This window comes from Bolinopsis microptera, chromosome 2 (assembly GCF_026151205.1).
Source record: "Bolinopsis microptera isolate Bmic1 chromosome 2, MBARI_Bmic_1.0, whole genome shotgun sequence".
Classification (NCBI taxonomy): Eukaryota; Metazoa; Ctenophora; class Tentaculata; order Lobata; family Bolinopsidae; genus Bolinopsis; species Bolinopsis microptera.
This window is the reverse complement of record NC_087073.1, coordinates 5170328-5190163: the sequence shown is the minus strand read 5'-3', so window position 1 is coordinate 5190163 and position 19836 is coordinate 5170328. Positions and strand designations below refer to the sequence as shown.

At 36.4% G+C, this 19836-nt stretch overlaps 2 protein-coding genes across 5 annotated transcripts; one reads left to right on the top strand and one right to left on the bottom strand.

Moving 5' to 3' along the window:
• The first annotated feature begins 10566 nt into the window (after positions 1-10566).
• LOC134811292 (transmembrane protein 150A-like) lies at positions 10567-14359 on the top strand. 3 transcript variants are annotated; one of them, XR_010159783.1, is made up of 4 exons: positions 12657-12913; positions 13095-13282; positions 13403-13692; positions 14015-14359. XR_010159783.1 is itself a non-coding variant. In XM_063818069.1 (3 exons), exons 1-3 carry the CDS (start codon positions 11062-11064, stop codon positions 14315-14317), a joined length of 747 nt encoding a protein of 248 aa, XP_063674139.1. In that variant the 5' UTR covers positions 10567-11061; the 3' UTR covers positions 14318-14359. The 3 variants fall into 3 exon arrangements, 1 of the variants encoding a protein (XP_063674139.1); XR_010159782.1 differs by having other exon boundaries at positions 13403-13709; XM_063818069.1 differs by lacking the exons at positions 12657-12913; positions 13095-13282; positions 13403-13692 and adding exons at positions 10567-11317; positions 11598-11785.
• A 161-nt stretch (positions 14360-14520) lies between these two features.
• Positions 14521-17676, bottom strand: LOC134811291 (uncharacterized). Of its 2 annotated transcripts, XM_063818067.1 has the most exons (8): positions 17463-17676; positions 16968-17087; positions 16615-16770; positions 16280-16396; positions 15784-15961; positions 15548-15592; positions 15170-15327; positions 14521-14987 (listed from the first exon to the last, which is right to left on the bottom strand). In XM_063818067.1, exons 1-8 carry the CDS (start codon positions 17640-17642, stop codon positions 14802-14804), a joined length of 1140 nt encoding a protein of 379 aa, XP_063674137.1. In that variant the 5' UTR covers positions 17643-17676; the 3' UTR covers positions 14521-14801. The 2 variants fall into 2 exon arrangements, with proteins under 2 accessions (XP_063674137.1, XP_063674138.1); XM_063818068.1 differs by lacking the exon at positions 15548-15592.
• Positions 17677-19836: the final 2160 nt, after the last annotated feature.

Sequence of the window (19836 nt, the reverse complement as noted above, 5' to 3'; positions counted from 1 at the left end):
TGAAACAATTAGTAAAAACTGTAAAATTTCGGTCCTGGAAATTTCATCTTCAAAAACTGAAAATGGGACAGAGATTGGGACAATATGATTTTGCAATTTTATTCGGGATTTTGACTCCCGGTACCTCAATTTGGTTTCATACCTTCATCAATTAACTGACTAATTGGTTTCTGGGCAAAAACTTTATCCAATCTGTCAAATTTGTGTTCAGAAAATTTCATATTTGAAAATGGGACAGACTTTTGAAAATACAACTTTTCGTTTTGTTAAGCTTTCTGCTGTGCGCTTTTTCCGGCCGAAATTAAACTTTCAGTACCCCAATCGTGTCATATGCCATCTATAGTTGACTTACTAATTGGTTGCAGGTGAAACAATTAGTAAAAACTTTAAAATTTCGGTCCTGGAAATTTCATCTTCAAAAACTGAAAATGGGACAGAGATTGGGACAATATGATTTTGCAATTTTATTCGGGATTTTGACTCCCGGTACCTCAATTTGGTTTCATACCATCATCAATTAACTGACTAATTGGTTTCTGGGCAAAAACTTTATCCAATCTGTCAAATTTGTGTTCAGAAAATTTCATATTTGAAAATGGGACAGACTTTTGAAAATACAGTTTTTCGTTTTGTTAAGCTTTCTGCTGTGCGCTTCTTCCGGCCGAAATTAAACTTTCAGTACCCCAATCGTGTCATATGCCATCTATAGTTGACTTACTAATTGGTTGCAGGTGAAACAATTAGTAAAAACTGTAAAATTTCGGTCCTGGAAATTTCATCTTCAAAAACTGAAAATGGGACAGAGATTGGGACAGTATGATTTTGCAATTTTATTCGGGATTTTGACTCCCGGTACCTCAATTTCGTTTCATACCATCATCAATTAACTGACTAATTGGTTTCTGGGCAAAAACATTATCCAATCTGTCAAATTTGTGTTCAGAAAATTTCATATTTGAAAATGGGACAGACTTTTGAAAATACAACTTTTCGTTTTGTTAAGCTTTCTGCTGTGCGCTTCTTCCGGCCGAAATTAAACTTTCAGTACCCCAATCGTGTCATATGCCATATATAGTTGACTTACTAATTGGTTGCAGGTGAAACAATTAGTAAAAACTGTAAAATTTCGGTCCTGGAAATTTCATCTTCAAAAACTGAAAATGGGACAGAGATTGGGACAATATGATTTTGCAATTTTATTCGGGATTTTGACTCCCGGTACCTCAATTTGGTTTCATACCTTCATCAATTAACTGACTAATTGGTTTCTGGGCAAAAACTTTATCCAATCTGTCAAATTTGTGTTCAGAAAATTTCATATTTGAAAATGGGACAGACTTTTGAAAATACAACTTTTCGTTTTGTTAAGCTTTCTGCTGTGCGCTTCTTCCGGCCGAAATTAAACTTTCAGTACCCCAATCGTGTCATATGCCATATATAGTTGACTTACTAATTGGTTGCAGGTGAAACAATTAGTAAAAACTGTAAAATTTCGGTCCTGGAAATTTCATCTTCAAAAACTGAAAATGGGACAGAGATTGGGACAATATGATTTTGCAATTTTATTCGGGATTTTGACTCCCGGTACCTCAATTTGGTTTCATACCTTCATCAATTAACTGACTAATTGGTTTCTGGGCAAAAACTTTATCCAATCTGTCAAATTTGTGTTCAGAAAATTTCATATTTGAAAATGGGACAGACTTTTGAAAATACAACTTTTCGTTTTGTTAAGCTTTCTGCTGTGCGCTTCTTCCGGCCGAAATTAAACTTTCAGTACCCCAATCGTGTCATATGCCATCTATAGTTGACTTACTAATTGGTTGCAGGTGAAACAATTAGTAAAAACTGTAAAATTTCGGTCCTGGAAATTTCATCTTCAAAAACTGAAAATGGGACAGAGATTGGGACAATATGATTTTGCAATTTTATTCGGGATTTTGACTCCCGGTACCTCAATTTGGTTTCATACCATCATCAATTAACTGACTAATTGGTTTCTGGGCAAAAACTTTATCCAATCTGTCAAATTTGTGTTCAGAAAATTTCATATTTGAAAATGGGACAGACTTTTGAAAATACAGTTTTTCGTTTTGTTAAGCTTTCTGCTGTGCGCTTCTTCCGGCCGAAATTAAACTTTCAGTACCCCAATCGTGTCATATGCCATCTATAGTTGACTTACTAATTGGTTGCAGGTGAAACAATTAGTAAAAACTGTAAAATTTCGGTCCTGGAAATTTCATCTTCAAAAACTGAAAACGGGATAGAGATTGGGACAATATGATTTTGCAATTATTCGGGATTTTGACTCCCGGTACCTCAATTTGGTTTCATACCATCATCAATAAACTGACTAATTGGTTTCTGGGCAAAAACTTCATCCAATCTGTCAAATTTGTGTTCAGAAAATTTCATATTTGAAAATGGGACAGACTTTTGAAAATACAACTTTTCGTTTTGTTAAGCTTTCTGCTGTGCGCTTCTTCCGGCCGAAATCAAACTTTCAGTACCCCAATCGTGTCATATGCCATCTATAGTTGACTTACTAATTGGTTGCAGGTGAAACAATCAGTAAAAACTGTAAAATTTCGGTCCTGGAAATTTCATCTTCAAAAACTGAAAATGGGACAGAGATTGGGACAATATGATTTTGCAATTTTATTCGGGATTTGAATCCCGGTACTTCAATTTGGTTCCATACCATCATCAATTAACTGACTAATTGGTTTCTGGGCAAAAACTTCATCCAATCTGTCAAATTTGTGTTCAGAAAATTTCATATTTGAAAATGGGACAGACTTTTGAAAATACAAATTTTCGTTTTGTTAAGCTTTCTGCTGTGCGCTTCTTCCGGCCGAAATTAAACTTTCAGTACCCCAATCGTGTCATATGCCATCTATAGTTGACTTACTAATTCGTTGCAGGTGAAACAATCAGTAAAAACTGTAAAATTTCGGTCCTGGAAATTTCATCTTCAAAAACTGAAAATGGGACAGAGATTGGGACAATATGATTTTGCAATTTTATTCGGGATTTTGACTCCCGGTACCTCAATTTGGTTTCATACCATCATCAATTAACTGACTAATTGGTTTCTGGGCAAAAACATTATCCAATCTGTCAAATTTGTGTTCAGAAAATTTCATATTTGAAAATGGGACAGACTTTTGAAAATACAACTTTTCGTTTTGTTAAGCTTTCTGCTGTGCGCTTCTTCCGGCCGAAATTAAACTTTCAGTACCCCAATCGTGTCATATGCCATCTATAGTTGACTTACTAATTGGTTGCAGGTGAAACAATTAGTAAAAACTGTAAAATTTCGGTCCTGGAAATTTCATCTTCAAAAACTGAAAATGGGACAGAGATTGGGACAATATGATTTTGCAATTTTATTCGGGATTTTGACTCCCAGGTACCTCAATTTGGTTTCATACCTTCATCAATTAACTGACTAATTGGTTTCTGGGCAAAAACTTTATCCAATCTGTCAAATTTGTGTTCAGAAAATTTCATATTTGAAAATGGGACAGACTTTTGAAAATACAACTTTTCGTTTTGTTAAGCTTTCTGCTGTGCGCTTCTTCCGGCCGAAATTAAACTTTCAGTACCCCAATCGTGTCATATGCCATATATAGTTGACTTACTAATTGGTTGCAGGTGAAACAATTAGTAAAAACTGTAAAATTTCGGTCCTGGAAATTTCATCTTCAAAAACTGAAAATGGGACAGAGATTGGGACAATATGATTTTGCAATTTTATTCGGGATTTTGACTCCCGGTACCTCAATTTGGTTTCATACCTTCATCAATTAACTGACTAATTGGTTTCTGGGCAAAAACTTTATCCAATCTGTCAAATTTGTGTTCAGAAAATTTCATATTTGAAAATGGGACAGACTTTTGAAAATACAACTTTTCGTTTTGTTAAGCTTTCTGCTGTGCGCTTCTTCCGGCCGAAATTAAACTTTCAGTACCCCAATCGTGTCATATGCCATCTATAGTTGACTTACTAATTGGTTGCAGGTGAAACAATTAGTAAAAACTTTAAAATTTCGGTCCTGGAAATTTCATCTTCAAAAACTGAAAATGGGACAGAGATTGGGACAATATGATTTTGCAATTTTATTCGGGATTTTGACTCCCGGTACCTCAATTTGGTTTCATACCATCATCAATTAACTGACTAATTGGTTTCTGGGCAAAAACTTTATCCAATCTGTCAAATTTGTGTTCAGAAAATTTCATATTTGAAAATGGGACAGACTTTTGAAAATACAGTTTTTCGTTTTGTTAAGCTTTCTGCTGTGCGCTTCTTCCGGCCGAAATTAAACTTTCAGTACCCCAATCGTGTCATATGCCATCTATAGTTGACTTACTAATTGGTTGCAGGTGAAACAATTAGTAAAAACTGTAAAATTTCGGTCCTGGAAATTTCATCTTCAAAAACTGAAAATGGGACAGAGATTGGGACAGTATGATTTTGCAATTTTATTCGGGATTTTGACTCCCGGTACCTCAATTTCGTTTCATACCATCATCAATTAACTGACTAATTGGTTTCTGGGCAAAAACATTCATCCAATCTGTCAAATTTGTGTTCAGAAAATTTCATATTTGAAAATGGGACAGACTTTTGAAAATACAACTTTTCGTTTTGTTAAGCTTTCTGCTGTGCGCTTCTTCCGGCCGAAATTAAACTTTCAGTACCCCAATCGTGTCATATGCCATATATAGTTGACTTACTAATTGGTTGCAGGTGAAACAATTAGTAAAAACTGTAAAATTTCGGTCCTGGAAATTTCATCTTCAAAAACTGAAAATGGGACAGAGATTGGGACAATATGATTTTGCAATTTTATTCGGGATTTTGACTCCCGGTACCTCAATTTGGTTTCATACCTTCATCAATTAACTGACTAATTGGTTTCTGGGCAAAAACTTTATCCAATCTGTCAAATTTGTGTTCAGAAAATTTCATATTTGAAAATGGGACAGACTTTTGAAAATACAACTTTTCGTTTTGTTAAGCTTTCTGCTGTGCGCTTCTTCCGGCCGAAATTAAACTTTCAGTACCCCAATCGTGTCATATGCCATATATAGTTGACTTACTAATTGGTTGCAGGTGAAACAATTAGTAAAAACTGTAAAATTTCGGTCCTGGAAATTTCATCTTCAAAAACTGAAAATGGGACAGAGATTGGGACAATATGATTTTGCAATTTTATTCGGGATTTTGACTCCCGGTACCTCAATTTGGTTTCATACCTTCATCAATTAACTGACTAATTGGTTTCTGGGCAAAAACTTTATCCAATCTGTCAAATTTGTGTTCAGAAAATTTCATATTTGAAAATGGGACAGACTTTTGAAAATACAACTTTTCGTTTTGTTAAGCTTTCTGCTGTGCGCTTTTTCCGGCCGAAATTAAACTTTCAGTACCCCAATCGTGTCATATGCCATCTATAGTTGACTTACTAATTGGTTGCAGGTGAAACAATTAGTAAAAACTTTAAAATTTCGGTCCTGGAAATTTCATCTTCAAAAACTGAAAATGGGACAGAGATTGGGACAATATGATTTTGCAATTTTATTCGGGATTTTGACTCCCGGTACCTCAATTTGGTTTCATACCATCATCAATTAACTGACTAATTGGTTTCTGGGCAAAAACTTTATCCAATCTGTCAAATTTGTGTTCAGAAAATTTCATATTTGAAAATGGGACAGACTTTTGAAAATACAGTTTTTCGTTTTGTTAAGCTTTCTGCTGTGCGCTTCTTCCGGCCGAAATTAAACTTTCAGTACCCCAATCGTGTCATATGCCATCTATAGTTGACTTACTAATTGGTTGCAGGTGAAACAATTAGTAAAAACTGTAAAATTTCGGTCCTGGAAATTTCATCTTCAAAAACTGAAAATGGGACAGAGATTGGGACAGTATGATTTTGCAATTTTATTCGGGATTTTGACTCCCGGTACCTCAATTTCGTTTCATACCATCATCAATTAACTGACTAATTGGTTTCTGGGCAAAAACTTTATCCAATCTGTCAAATTTGTGTTCAGAAAATTTCATATTTGAAAATGGGACAGACTTTTGAAAATACAACTTTTCGTTTTGTTTTAAAGCTTTCTGCTGTGCGCTTCTTCCGGCCGAAATTAAACTTTCAGTACCCCAATCGTGTCATATGCCATCTATAGTTGACTTACTAATTGGTTGCAGGTGAAACAATTAGTAAAAACTGTAAAATTTCGGTCCTGGAAATTTCATCTTCAAAATCTGAAAATGGGATAGAGATTGGGACAATATGATTGTGCAATTTTATTCGGGATTTTGACTCCCAGTACCTCAATTTGGTTTCATACCATCATCAATTAACTGACTGATTGGTTTCTGGGCAAAAACTTCATCCAATCTGTCAAATTTGTGTTCAGAAAATTTCATATTTGAAAATGGGACAGACTTTTGAAAATACAACTTTTCGTTTTGTTAAGCTTTCTGCTGTGCGCTTCTTTCGGCCGAAATCAAACTTTCAGCACCCCAATCGTGTCATATGCCATCTATAGTTGACTTACTAATTGGTTGCAGGTGAAATAATCAGTAAAAACTGTAAAATTTCGGTCCTGGAAATTTCATTTTCATAAAATGAAAATGGGACAGAGATTGGGACAATATGATTTTGCAATTTTATTCGGGATTTTGACTCCCAGTACCTCAATTTGGTTTCATACCATCATCAATTAACTGACTGATTGGTTTCTGGGCAAAAACTTCATCCAATCTGTAAAATTTGTGTTCAGAAAATTTGACACTTTGAAAATCCAGTATTTAATTCTAATATGTTCTCTTCTACACGCCGTTTATGGGCCGGCTAACTGGAAACCGAAAAAAGATTGATTTAGAATCGTTTCCGGTTGTATCTTGTTGTATATTGTAGTGAGGCAGAGGAACTTTTGCTAAATTATTGGGATCTTTGTTTAGTTTTAGTAGGTTGTCGAATCTTGGGGAACAACTGAAACTCGCTAAATAATCAACAAGAAATCAATGAATAGTGTACCAACAAAGGGACTCTACAATATTCAGCTCTCAAGCTCTGGAAATCCTGAAACTCTCAAAGACTCTGAACTGCTCTCACGAACTCTGAGCTTCCCGCTCCAAAACAAGTATATTTAAACGTCACGTGTCAAGATGGGATCGGTCCTTCAAATTATCAAAATAAATTCACCCTTCCTACTGGTTATCAAAAATCTTCATTGTCTATAATAATTGTCTACTTCTAGTCTAATTAAAAATTCTATCATTCATCATTCATATCCGGGATACACAATATATCAAGAAATATTTCCGTCCATCTTTAAAATTTATCAAAGTACTTAAATCTCCGTTTTGCAAAATCGCTCAATCATTCTGTCGTGCCAGAACTAAAAATACTCAAGCCGTTAAATCACGATAAGATTTGTACAGATCTGAGCATGGAACTTTAATCTAGATTTCCGACTATCAAGCGTCACACAGTTCTCAATACTTCGTAAATCTTATGATTGATCATTAGGAAAAATTTACTTGTTATCAATAATCAACTCCTACGCATATAAAATCAAGTACGTGGGGAATCGTCAGCTTATCAGAGCTTAATCATAAAAACTATAGTTAAACCCTCTAAATCATGAACCGTACAATATTGCTGCTGTATATTACATAATACATTTACTGCATGAGTCATTACATGTTTACATTTTTAAGGTCATATGCTACATTTAACGACCTATTGAAATATTTAAGAATGGGGTTTCTAGCTTATTTGCCAAGGTATGTAAAATAAATTTAAGGTTGAATAGACGTGGCTTCCACTTCCAACAATCGAATTTTATAATTTTCGCGAAATAGAATAGTTACAATAAGTTACAAGTATAAGCCAAAATTGGATAAAAATGATTAACAACTTGCAACACACCGTTGGAATAAATAACTAACTAATTTCATATACATTGTATATTCATTATTCAAGAAGTGGTTTTTTCGCCTAGCAATAAAAACTTGATATCTATTTAGCTATTTAGTCCTTGATTATCGGCTTTTATGAAGAAAACTAAATAGAAAATTGTAATATGTATTGATTTATGACTAAGCTGTAGAGGTGAGTCTACAGACAAAGATCTAATCATTTGATTAACATTAGAAATCAATATCCAAGAATAAAAGATAAGATTTTCAAAATTCCTATAAGACAACCAACAAAATTCCTATAAGACAACAATTAAGAAAAATGGTAACATTTTCTTAAAATTCTACTCAAAGATGTGGTACTATAGGATATGTTCAGAAGAAATGTTATCACCTTATAACCATTCATGGCAGTTGATTGACTCAAGAATGTATTTAAATGTTTTTCCCAAGGCCACAGTTCAATACTTAGAGCTCTTTCCCGTCTTCTCTAAACCACTGTTTCGTTTCTCTGTAAGTTGCTCCGTTCTGCTGTTCTTTTCCCCTGTTCATATTCGTCAGCTCCTGAATATTTGCAAGGATTAAAATCTAGTCTTTTATACATATCTTGTCTTCGTAATCTAAATCTGACCGGTTTTATATACGACCCAACCTTCGGAGGAACTGTTGGATTTTACGCATGGAATCTCCCAAGTTCAATGCTCAATGTTTTGTGATTGTTCGAACGAAATTTATGTTTTAGGATTTAAATAATGAATGAAGATTACATATCAATTTCACCTGTAATATGTTCCATGTTCCGGTGGGTTTGTTCACTTTGTAAGGAAAATTGTAGAACGGAGATAATTCTTGTGAACAAGAACCTCCGAAAGCTTTTAATCGTCAGGGTGTAGATGTACAGATTGCACATAATGTTTATCATAAGAAGGAACTTAGCCACTCGGAAAAAACGAAAACAAAATAAGCTTGAGAGGTCTTCTTGGACAAAACGAAAACTTACACCTAAACTATAAACAAGAGTTGGCATGGTAGAAAAACAGTTGACAACAGCAGTAAGAACCACGCTAGAGTTCCTTGCCATGGAACACTTCCACTGACTCGTCGTGCAGATCTCCTCGCAACAAGTAGATACTTCAGAGTAGGGATAGTGGAACTGATGATGACAACGATGGGGAGAAGGAGAGCAATGATGCAGACAATTAGGAAGAGAATTGGAAAAGCAAGAGGTGGAATTAGGGCAATACAGCAAACTTGATGAGCCATCTTCTTGGTCCAGTTTGAGTATCGAAAAGGATACTTTAGAAGGAGGAACTTGCTAGTTGCTAAGACAGCAATAAGAAACATTCCCGTTGGATAAATAAAATATCCCAAATAAACTCTAGCATAGCACATAGCACTTCCCAAGACCCAGTCGTCAGCGATCAGGGACACAGCTCCAGGAAAAACACTGAATATAGTGTATGCGAGATCAGAAATTGCGATATGCTGGATCACAGTTATTATGAATTTGTTCAGTTTAAAAGCATCCTTGTGGAAAGAAGCGTATAGGATTAGAGAATCTCCAATAAGGGATGAGAGAAGCACGAAGATATGGTAGGCTGCCCAGGAGTATCTTTCTGCTTTGTTGTGCATCCCAAATATCGTGTAGTTGTTTGAAGTCATCGTTCAATTGGCTCTCTTCCAGGGCCAGGGTAAGTAATTAGCAATCGTTATTGCTTATTAAAACATTGAAATAACGTTTTAAAATAGTGACTTGGAAAATGGTACGTAGAGTCAAGGGATGATAAGATATATCATATATATGTACATAATTTACAGCAAGATTTCATTCGCTTCAATGTATAAGTTACCCAAATTACTGCTCAACAGCATATTTGGTGGTCAAACACAGAAAATCAGAAGTCTCTAGTTACTCAGTTGACTGTAATAGTGACAATCCTATGTTTTTTGTGGAAAGTGGAGGGATAATCTTACTTATAGTTATAATTCAAATCATATTGTCCCAATCTCTGTCCTATTTTCGGTTTTTGGAGATGAAATTTCCATGACCGCAATTTTACAGTTTTGACTGATTATTTCACCCGCAACCAATTCGTAAGTCAACTATAGATGGTATATGACACGATTGAGGTGCCAAAAGTTTGATTTCGGTCGAAGGAAGGCCATAGCAGAAACAAAACGAAAAGTTGTTTTTCCAAAATTCTGTCCCATTTTCGAATATGAAATTTTCTGAACACAAATTTGACAGATTGGATGAAGTTTTTGCCCAGAAACCAATAAATCAGTTAATTGATGATGATTAATTGGTTAATGGGATGGTCTCTTATCATATTTTTCCTCTGGAAAAGCTCACGGCTAACTAACTTAGCGAGATCGTTAGTAACGCTAAGCTAAGAGACGCACAAATTGACTTAACATATGTAAGTTGGTAACTTAATAAACAGATAGGATTAAGCCTTACTGGCCCACTGAACATTACTGTATCAAATTTAATCGAATTAGTAATGGAACTAAAAGTAAATCGTGGCTGAAGAAACCTGTACGTGCATTCTGCAACATATCGTGTGACATGTGACCATGTCTCGCACGATATCATATGACACTACAGGCTGATCTAATGAAAGTGCTACAATGCTATGTAGTCTTATCTCCTTTTTGTTTCTTAAAATTGGGTTATTTGCGGGTACCGGTTTTCAATTTTTCTTCTGTTGTGTATATTATTACCCTTAACTTGCTAGAATTAGCTATCAGTTTTCAGTAATGACGGATGATTTTCCAGTTCGAAGAATTTATCACGTTTTAATCTTCGAATTTCCCTATGTGATAGCGATTGTCATATAATATGATAATATAAATTCGATCATGAATTTAATTTTACTTAAGGTTCCGCGTATTAATGAAGCGCAAGGGATCGTAATGATTTTTGTTAATAATAATTATAATACATATTTTTGTTTTACTTACATTTACTACAATATAATCGTTCGATCTTCTCTCCTCAACGAATTAATCATCATTACAACTTTCTTTATCGATTTCTTGTCTAATCTGCACTCAGATTTACTAAAGTTAGTGTTGATATTTGATAATTAAACATTCTTCTTAAGATTTTGGATATGACGAAGAACTTTGATCCGAGACCAGTCCCAGACAAGAATTGGTTTCACTCCAAGAATGTTGCTTTGCTACAATGTCTGTTAACAGTTGGAACAACCCTGGCATCATATGCAATAGCATTGTATATGGGCCATGTCAAATTGTGGCCTATTCCTATGATTTCCTACTGCGGAGTTCACCCTCCTGAAAAGTTTGTCTTCTCGATCGGTCTGGTGTGTTCCGCTTTTCTAATGTTTCTCTTCATCTGGATTATTGGTGAGTACTTTTATTAATCTTTAGGAGAGGGCTGCTACACAATTCTGTGCCCTTACCTTATTTATCTACCTAAACTGTTAAAAAGCAGATCTCGTTCACAGAGATATTTTAATACGAGGTTTGTAGTCTCGCCATCATTTTACATCCGTGACAAACATTTTTAAATATTGGTTCCATATAATTGTCCCCTCTTGCTCCCCAAACAAACAAACAAGCTTATAAAAACGAATTTTGTATCAACAGTCGAACAAATCAGGCGTTTAAAATTGCACTTTTTCAGAATGTGCTGGTAAAGTGTACTCTTCAAGAAAAACAGCCTGGTTGCTCGGTTTCCCAAGCTCCCTCGGTCTGATGGTATTAGCGGTGTGTAACTGCGAGGAGGAACCTAATCTTCACTACATTGGGGCTATTACTTACTTCCTCACAACTGCCATCTACTGCTTACTTTGCAGCTTCAAGGAACTCAACGTGAGTAGCTAGTTAGGGGTATTTTTACACTGTTCGCATAACATAATGAATATTCTTTATATTTATATATTATGAACATGTTGTATAACATAAGAATTATGGAACAATCGTGACATCGGAACTGGGAACATGAATTTTATACAAACTATCACCAATCACCATCTATCAACTCATTCCATTCAAGCGAATTTATTGATGGCGACCGGTGTGAGAATACTGGAAAGATCAGCCAGAGAGAAAGATGGCCTGATCACGTGATCATAGTGGTGGGTGGGCTGTTCTGTGGCAGGGGGTCGACATTGAATAGTTAATCCAATGTTGGTTATCTGTATCAGCAGACCTGTTTACGAGGACAGCTTTGCTTTCACTTTTGTATGTGAGACAGGCCGTTGTAAACAAGTTAAGCCTAGCTTGTGATTTCGCCTGGATTTTATCTATTTGTAGCGAAGGGCGAAGTTGATGTGAATATAAACCATGTGCTTTGAGTTGGAGCGATAATATTTTAATCTCGTGTATTTGTGACGTCACAGAATGTGTCATGTGAAGCAGATTTGTGAACTTCTTATCTCTACATCAGCTTATTAGGTTACTTTCAAGCAGGTTTCGCCAGTTATCGCCAAGAGTTCTTTAGTTTGCTGAAACATGTCCATTTTTTAAACATTTGTGAAAGCCTGATAGTGATTTACAAATATCGAAAAAATAATTTACATTTTCTAGATCCAAAAGCTATGACTGATTATAAATACACGGCTTCATTGGGATGGAGTTCTTGACCATGTCAGTGAAACGCATTTTCTATTCTATCGACTGTGTCATACATTCTCAGGCTCAGTCTTACACTTGCTAACTCCCGCTATCCTAAAACAGAGAAATAAGCCATGACAAGCGACTACGGTCCTGACCCTGAACGAAACTGGTTCCAATCAAGATACGTGGCTGCAATACAATGTTTCTTAGTACTTGCCACAACCGTGGCCTCTTGGGCCATATCCCTCTACAACGGCCATGTTAAACTGTGGCCTATTCCTATGATATCCCATTGTGGGGTGGGTGTCCCGGAAAAGTACGTATTCTCTATCGGTCTGGTTGTTGCTGCTTCTGTCATGTTTCTCTTTGTGTGGATTGTAGGTAAGGAAAATAGCGTTCTCTTGTATTATTTAGATTGTTTAGAATTGTTTAGAAAATATGTGAAGGACGCACGGTAAGTCATGTACACTGCACATGTGACAGGCTGATGATTATGGAGCAATCGTTAATTTAAAGCCCCTTTTCTTTGAAACCTTGTAATTCACCAATATATAATCCGTAGAAACCTCTGGTAAGATTTACGCGTCCAAAGTTACTGCTTGGGTTCTAGGATTCCCTTGTTCGATCGGGTTAATGCTACTAGCAATCTGTAATTGTGAAGAAGAACCGACGATACATTACATTGGTGCCATCATGTATTTCGTATGCTTTGCTCTCTGGTGTATCGTCTGCAGCTTTAAGGAAATTCCTGTAAGTAAACACTTTTTTTTCCTTCAAATGCGTCCATAATGCCCCACCTTTTACACATAAAACACTGATACAAATTCCAAACTATCTCTGTCCTGACTCCTGACAAGTCCACATCTCCAGTTAGTCGGGGCCCAGGCAGATAAGTGGGTCCAGATCCGCAGGATCCTAGCTGTCATTATCGCAGTTTTCACTTTCACAATGCTCTTCCTCTTCTGGTGGTGAAAGACAAGGTAGATGCTGGCAGGATACCCGTGTGTGAGTGGGGTGCCTGCATCTGCTCCGAACTGTTCATCGGTACTTTCTACTTCGACCTGGGAGATGATTACTACATCGAGCAAGTCAAGGTGGACAAGTGGTCAAGGAAGCATACTTACAAGAGACTTAGTAATGATGAGGAGGATGATGTTTAAGTGAGTGGGAGAGAGAGGTTAGCGGTTTTATGTGTTTTTCGTTAGTACCGGTTGCCAACAAACTATTCATATTCATATTCACATTACAGTCAACATCATGTTCCGAACTTTTAGGTTTGATTCGAGAGATATAATACTTAGGCGGTAGCTGACTGCTGAGTATGTCAGAAACTTTAAAAAGCCGACACGCTAAATTACATAATCTACCGGCACCATACGTTATTTTTATCAGTGTAAGATGATCAATCACAATTAACGAACAACCATTCTACTGATATTACATAAACCACCAGACAATGTAATTAAAACTAAATCCCCTCAGCTGACCAAGGAGAAGAGAACAGCCTGGGTTACCGTCCGCCAATTCCTATCCCTCGTTAACCTGACCTTCAGCCTCGCACTAGGAGTTCTCTTTGCGTTCGGGTATCAAGGAACCGACTGGGAGGTTGCTTTCAGTGAGTGGACCGCTGTGTGGGCAGCAGAGTTTTATGTGCTCACTTTCTACTGGGATCTCGGGGATGAGTTCTTTATCGAACAAGTTAAAGAGTTTTTCGGGATGGAAGTTAGGGACAATGGTAAATATAAGTTAGTATATGATGACGAGTTCGCTTTAGACATGGATTAGTTTATCTTCATGTTTTTGTATTATTAAATGATTTAAATTTATGGTGATTGAAATTTTGAAGCATGTGAAAGTCGAAGGTCCAATAAATTTTGACTCTTGATCGTTTTGACTAAACATTTTCAAAGGTTCAGATTTTTATTTGTAAATAATGTTCGTTACTGTTTGTAAATGGATTGCTGATTTGATTAGTAAAATTTATGAAACTCTTTTCTTTGTCAATTGTCAACGAAACTTCTACAACTGTTTAAATTCACTACTATCTACTAAATAGCAAGGTTCTCATGACAAATTAATTGTCCTTATATTGAATGTTCTGGGATCTTGTTCCGCATCCTCTACTTAAATTCGTCCTACTCATCAGTCGGTCATTTCTCGAAAATAACTGCTGACAAAGTCCAGTTGCAGACAAAGTCTTGTCATATTAACTGCTTGGATAACTTTCATCTTCATCAGCTCAGCTCTGCTGTTCTTTGGGGAATTTCCCTCACTTGTTAAACTTGAGAAGATCTCTTTTCATAAGGGACTCCTTGATGGTGGGGTACTGCAGAGTGTAGATGGTGGGGTTAACTAGGACCACCATGTACGAGAGAAAGTGGGAGAGGAATCTGAAGAGACTGTTGTTCTCTTTTATCTTGTTCGGATCTGCTAGTTCACTTAGGGTCTGATACAACTGCAGGGAGAAGTGTTGGTAAGTAGGAGGACTACATATCAGGGACAGATATAAGCGTGTAAGCTATTCAACGAGGCATAATTTGTGTTTTCAAAAAGTTTAACCTACAAACCTTCCACTCAATACTATGATACTGGGTAACTAAAAGATGGTAACCATTAATGAAAAATGAGTATACTAACGTAAGGAGCGAAGACCAGCAGGAAAGTGCCCGTCAGGACGTAGATGACTACTTCAGTATGCTTATCTGATCTTGCAGCAAGACTCTCCATCGTGTGTACGGGGGACATAGCCTCATCTCGTGTACCGTTGTAGTTTATGTGCACTGGTATATCCGCTTCTGTTTAAGGTTAAGTGTCAAAACAAATTATAAATAATACTACCGCTATCATTGACACACAGATTTCAAAACAGTCAGCAGTTTTTACGAAATACAAATGGGATAGAAGTGTACATAGACAGAACGAATAATAACTTTGGGATACTACATGTGAAGTGTAAACACAGGCAATAAAATACCAACACAAAAACATAACTTTTCAAACAATTAGATGATTTACGCTTCAAAAAGATGAGTTCAAAGCTTGATCGCAGGACATCAGAGTCTGAAATCCTTCAGAGTGAAAACGGTCCGAAAAATTGCAGTATAGTAATATAAATTATGGAGTACTAGTATGGACAATTATATATTATGCATAATATTGACAAGTGAAATTAATAAATTGAGCTATACTGATACTGATGAACCGAACCGCGATCAAATAGTTAAGAAAAACTAAAAATACATAAAATTTACCGGAGTTGTTATCACTGAGAACTTCTGTAGATGTTCTTGTAGGTAAATCACATTCTTTAAACTCGTATGAGTCAGTGATATTGCAGGTTTTGCTATCCTTTCTCTGGTTAATAAGGGCTACTAGATACCCAAACAGCACGATCACCCCAATGTATGGTATTATCAACCCGAACACAGTCTGCAGTATGTTGGTTTAACAATGGACTTCATCACTAGCTCAATCATTGTTGTAAAACTGTGCACGCTCACAACAACTTTTAAACATTGTTGATATTTGATAAGTCAACCTGTAAGAAGCATGACAATTCAGTTAGCTATTATGTTTCAATTTTAACAAAGTTATTTCACAATGTTAGCAACATAGTCGATAAGACACTAGGCATATCAAACTAAACGTCCCTGACTAAGTAACTAACTCGTTTATTTTTTCAATATTTGGGGTAGAAATTGATTGAAGTACAAGTATCTTGGTAATTGGTATAGGGTTATGACTTACCTCGACAGCCCTAAAACTCTGGTAACCGTCGGATTCATCTGTAACAACAATCGTACATGCGTGGAGATTAGATCTGTCCTCCTGGATATCAGTCACACCAAAATCCTCCAGAAACACCTGGTGAGTAAAAACAGTGAGCAAACAGAAACACCTGGTGAGTAAAAATAGTGAGCAATAATCAGTGAATAGTCAGTAGCATGATGATTAGTAAGTGAGAGGTGGCTGATCACTCAGAAATGAGAGATCAGTCAACACCTGCATTAACAGTGGCACTATGCATTGTTGAAAAAGTTAATACTTGGTATTATACATAAAAACGAAATAACTCGACGTACCAAAGCAGGAGGTAGAAGGATGAGATATGGTAGAAGGAAGATGACAACAGGAGCCCACAGTGAAGAGGTTTTAAGCGTTTTTGAGGGGTTGTTGTCGGTCCGTAGGGCCATGATGTTGTAGAAAAGTAAGAGTGCTATCATATAAGTCAAACTTATCTGAAATATTGTTTGACTAAGTAACTCCTACATTCACTTTAGAAATTAAATGAAACAAGTAATCCGGATTTTATTACACAAGTAATAGAGATTTAAATTTGAAAGATGGTATTTATCTTGAAAATGTTATTCAAAATAAGATAATTTCCTTCTTAAACCAGCACATCGATGAGAAGAGTCCTGTTACAAGTACTAACCTGAGAGAATCTATAGAGGTAGGGGTACGCTGAGCACCACACATCACCAAAGTCCCACGCCTCGTTAATACCACTGATTCCGATTGGTAGAAGACAGAAAACAGACTGGAATATCCCCAACTGTGGGCATGATATGGCGTGTTAGCTGAGATACTAATTTACAGATTCTGGCATGAAAATAACAACAAGTTACTGATAACAGTGATATACGATACCACTGCCATCCACCGTCAGTAGTACGACTACAAAGCATACAAGGGATAACCGGACAAGGGTTTATTTACATATATTACATATAAGTATAACGTCAGCAATATCAAATATTTGGCAATTTTCTAAGACCCTCCGTCAACTATTTTACTCATGGTTGTTAGGTCAAAATTAAATTTCGGCTAAATTCGAAACCCTAGGATGCTGACGTAATATGTGAACCCTACAAGGTACAATAGTAATCAGACAACCAATTATCAATAAGGAAATAACACTAACACTCACCGCGCTAACAGCCATCAGTCCCCTGTTCATCATGGTCCACAAGTTACCCTGGTAGATCAGAGCACAGAGCAGCAAGTTCCCTCCTAGACCCCAAGATGCTAGCAACACAAAGAGACCTCCGAACATCTTGGTATTCTGGGACGGATCCCCAAATGATAACCGATCACTTGCATCGGCCATTTCTTACTTTAACCACTGCTAAAAGAATCTGCTATATTCTGGAGTGAAGGGCAGAATCAGAAACATGATGCATACTTCATTAAAATTGGACAGGAAAGCAGAGTGATAAGATAGACAAGCAACTACAAAACTGGTAAAATAAAGGCTAAAGACAAGTGTCTCAACAAATTAGGTATTAATTCAGGAATGTGGTCAAATAGGTACTTTGCAGCTTTAAACATAATCACATTAACTTAATTTTCACCCGAAATATTATGCAATAAACTCTCGAAGAAGTAAAGCTGTAAACGAGCAAGGCTGGCTGTTCAATACCAAAACGAAGGTTCACGAGAGTCAGTAAGTACAGTATTGTGACGACAGGGGAGTAAAACGGTCAGAAATACACAGAGAGATTACAGCAGCTGACAGAGTATACAACTGCTAGTATATATACTTATATAGTGAATTGTCGGGTGATTTGTTGTACAATGTACAGTATAATATGTTGGCAGTTGACGAGAAGTCATAGCGAGTATTACATACTATAGTCCAGATCACATACTTAGAGTACGTATCAGCATCTCAATAGTACACATTGTACATTGTACATTGTACATTGTACATTGTACATTGTACTACGTACTGAGTATAAGGTAAAGGGTACAATTACAAAGGCACATGGCCGCCGTGCTTCCAGGAAATCGATTTTGCAATTTGTTGGCCGAGTCGCATTATTCATTTAAAAAGATGTTCGATATAAACAAAATATAGGAGATGAGAAATTACCAAGACGAGACACAATGCCTTTTATTCCTAAACTGACGATTCCATGGCACGTCAAACCTCAAGGGAATTTCTGGTTTAGAAATCGATTCTGACTTTACAGCTGAATGAGTGAATTGCAGAGGAGTATGTATAGTCTAATATTTTTAGTTCCTTACAAATATTGCATATTCAAACTTATTCCTAAACAGGGACACATAATCAAACAAGAAATGGCAGTGAATGTTCGTGGAACAATAAATTGACGGCTATAACTGTCTCAAGTGCGGAGCTCTGGCGGAATGTTGAAGACGACAGCAGACTGATCTAAACGAACATAATGCCACCATGCATCGCTCCTGCACGTTCTTACAATTAGGTCTTAATCTTTAACAGTAGTAACTTTAAGGTAGTAGTAGTAGCAGTAATATAAAAAGTAAGAGTGGATGGTTTAATGCAATACTTAATGCTTGATAAGTACTCCAGTTGATTGGTAGCTAATAGTGGAAATATGACATTTGCCACCGGGAGAGATCTATCTTATCTTATCTTGCAAACACTTGTACTGAGGAGCAATTGTAGTAATTTTGTCGCAGATGTGGTCTTTTTTATTATATACAGGAAGAATGGCATTGACATTTGACAATGATTTTAAGTTTTAACTGGCGCTGATATTCAGAAAAATTGAGAAAAATTGAGCTAGAGCGAGCAGTGGACAAATCCAAAACACCAATGAATCAAAATGATATACCGATGAATCTATTTGAGCTATTTGAGCTATTTCAATAAAATTTTAAATACATTTGAAAATATTGGAAAAAGGGCGTGAGCAGAAAAGTCATCGGAGCAAGTGTTTAAAACTTTAAAAATAAATGAGCATCGAAATTATGCACTGCTTAGTGATTTAAAATAGTCGCATATTCAAAACATTTAAGGAAGATTCATGACGTAGAAGCATGCGAGAACACACTACTGTATCGTAACGTTAACATGATGACGTCAGCCATTCAGCTCGTTCTAATGTCTAATTAGATTTAACTAAATTTCTCGCATTCTTTTAATACCGAACTACTAATCCACAAAATAGCCACAAAATAGCCTCGTTTCAAGTAGACTAATCACTCTCTCATCAAATTAGTTTTTCAACAGATTATGTGAGGTTCCGTTAGTGTTAGTAAAAACCATTTCCAGGGCGACACTAGCACGATACAACTCCCACTCAGACTGACGACTTGCTCTCTCTTTCTCTCTTTCTATCTTTCTCTCTCTCTGCCAAGGTCGACGGTGGCTGGCCTCCTGCAGTAAGCCTTCTCGCCATGTCCTCAGAGGGTAACTCCTGTTAGCTACCCTCAAGGACTCCACAAGTAGATACCATATTAACATTAAAATAACAATTAATATCAACGCAACAGACCTCGGGAGTCTAGAAGGAGGACTTGCAAGACTACCGAAA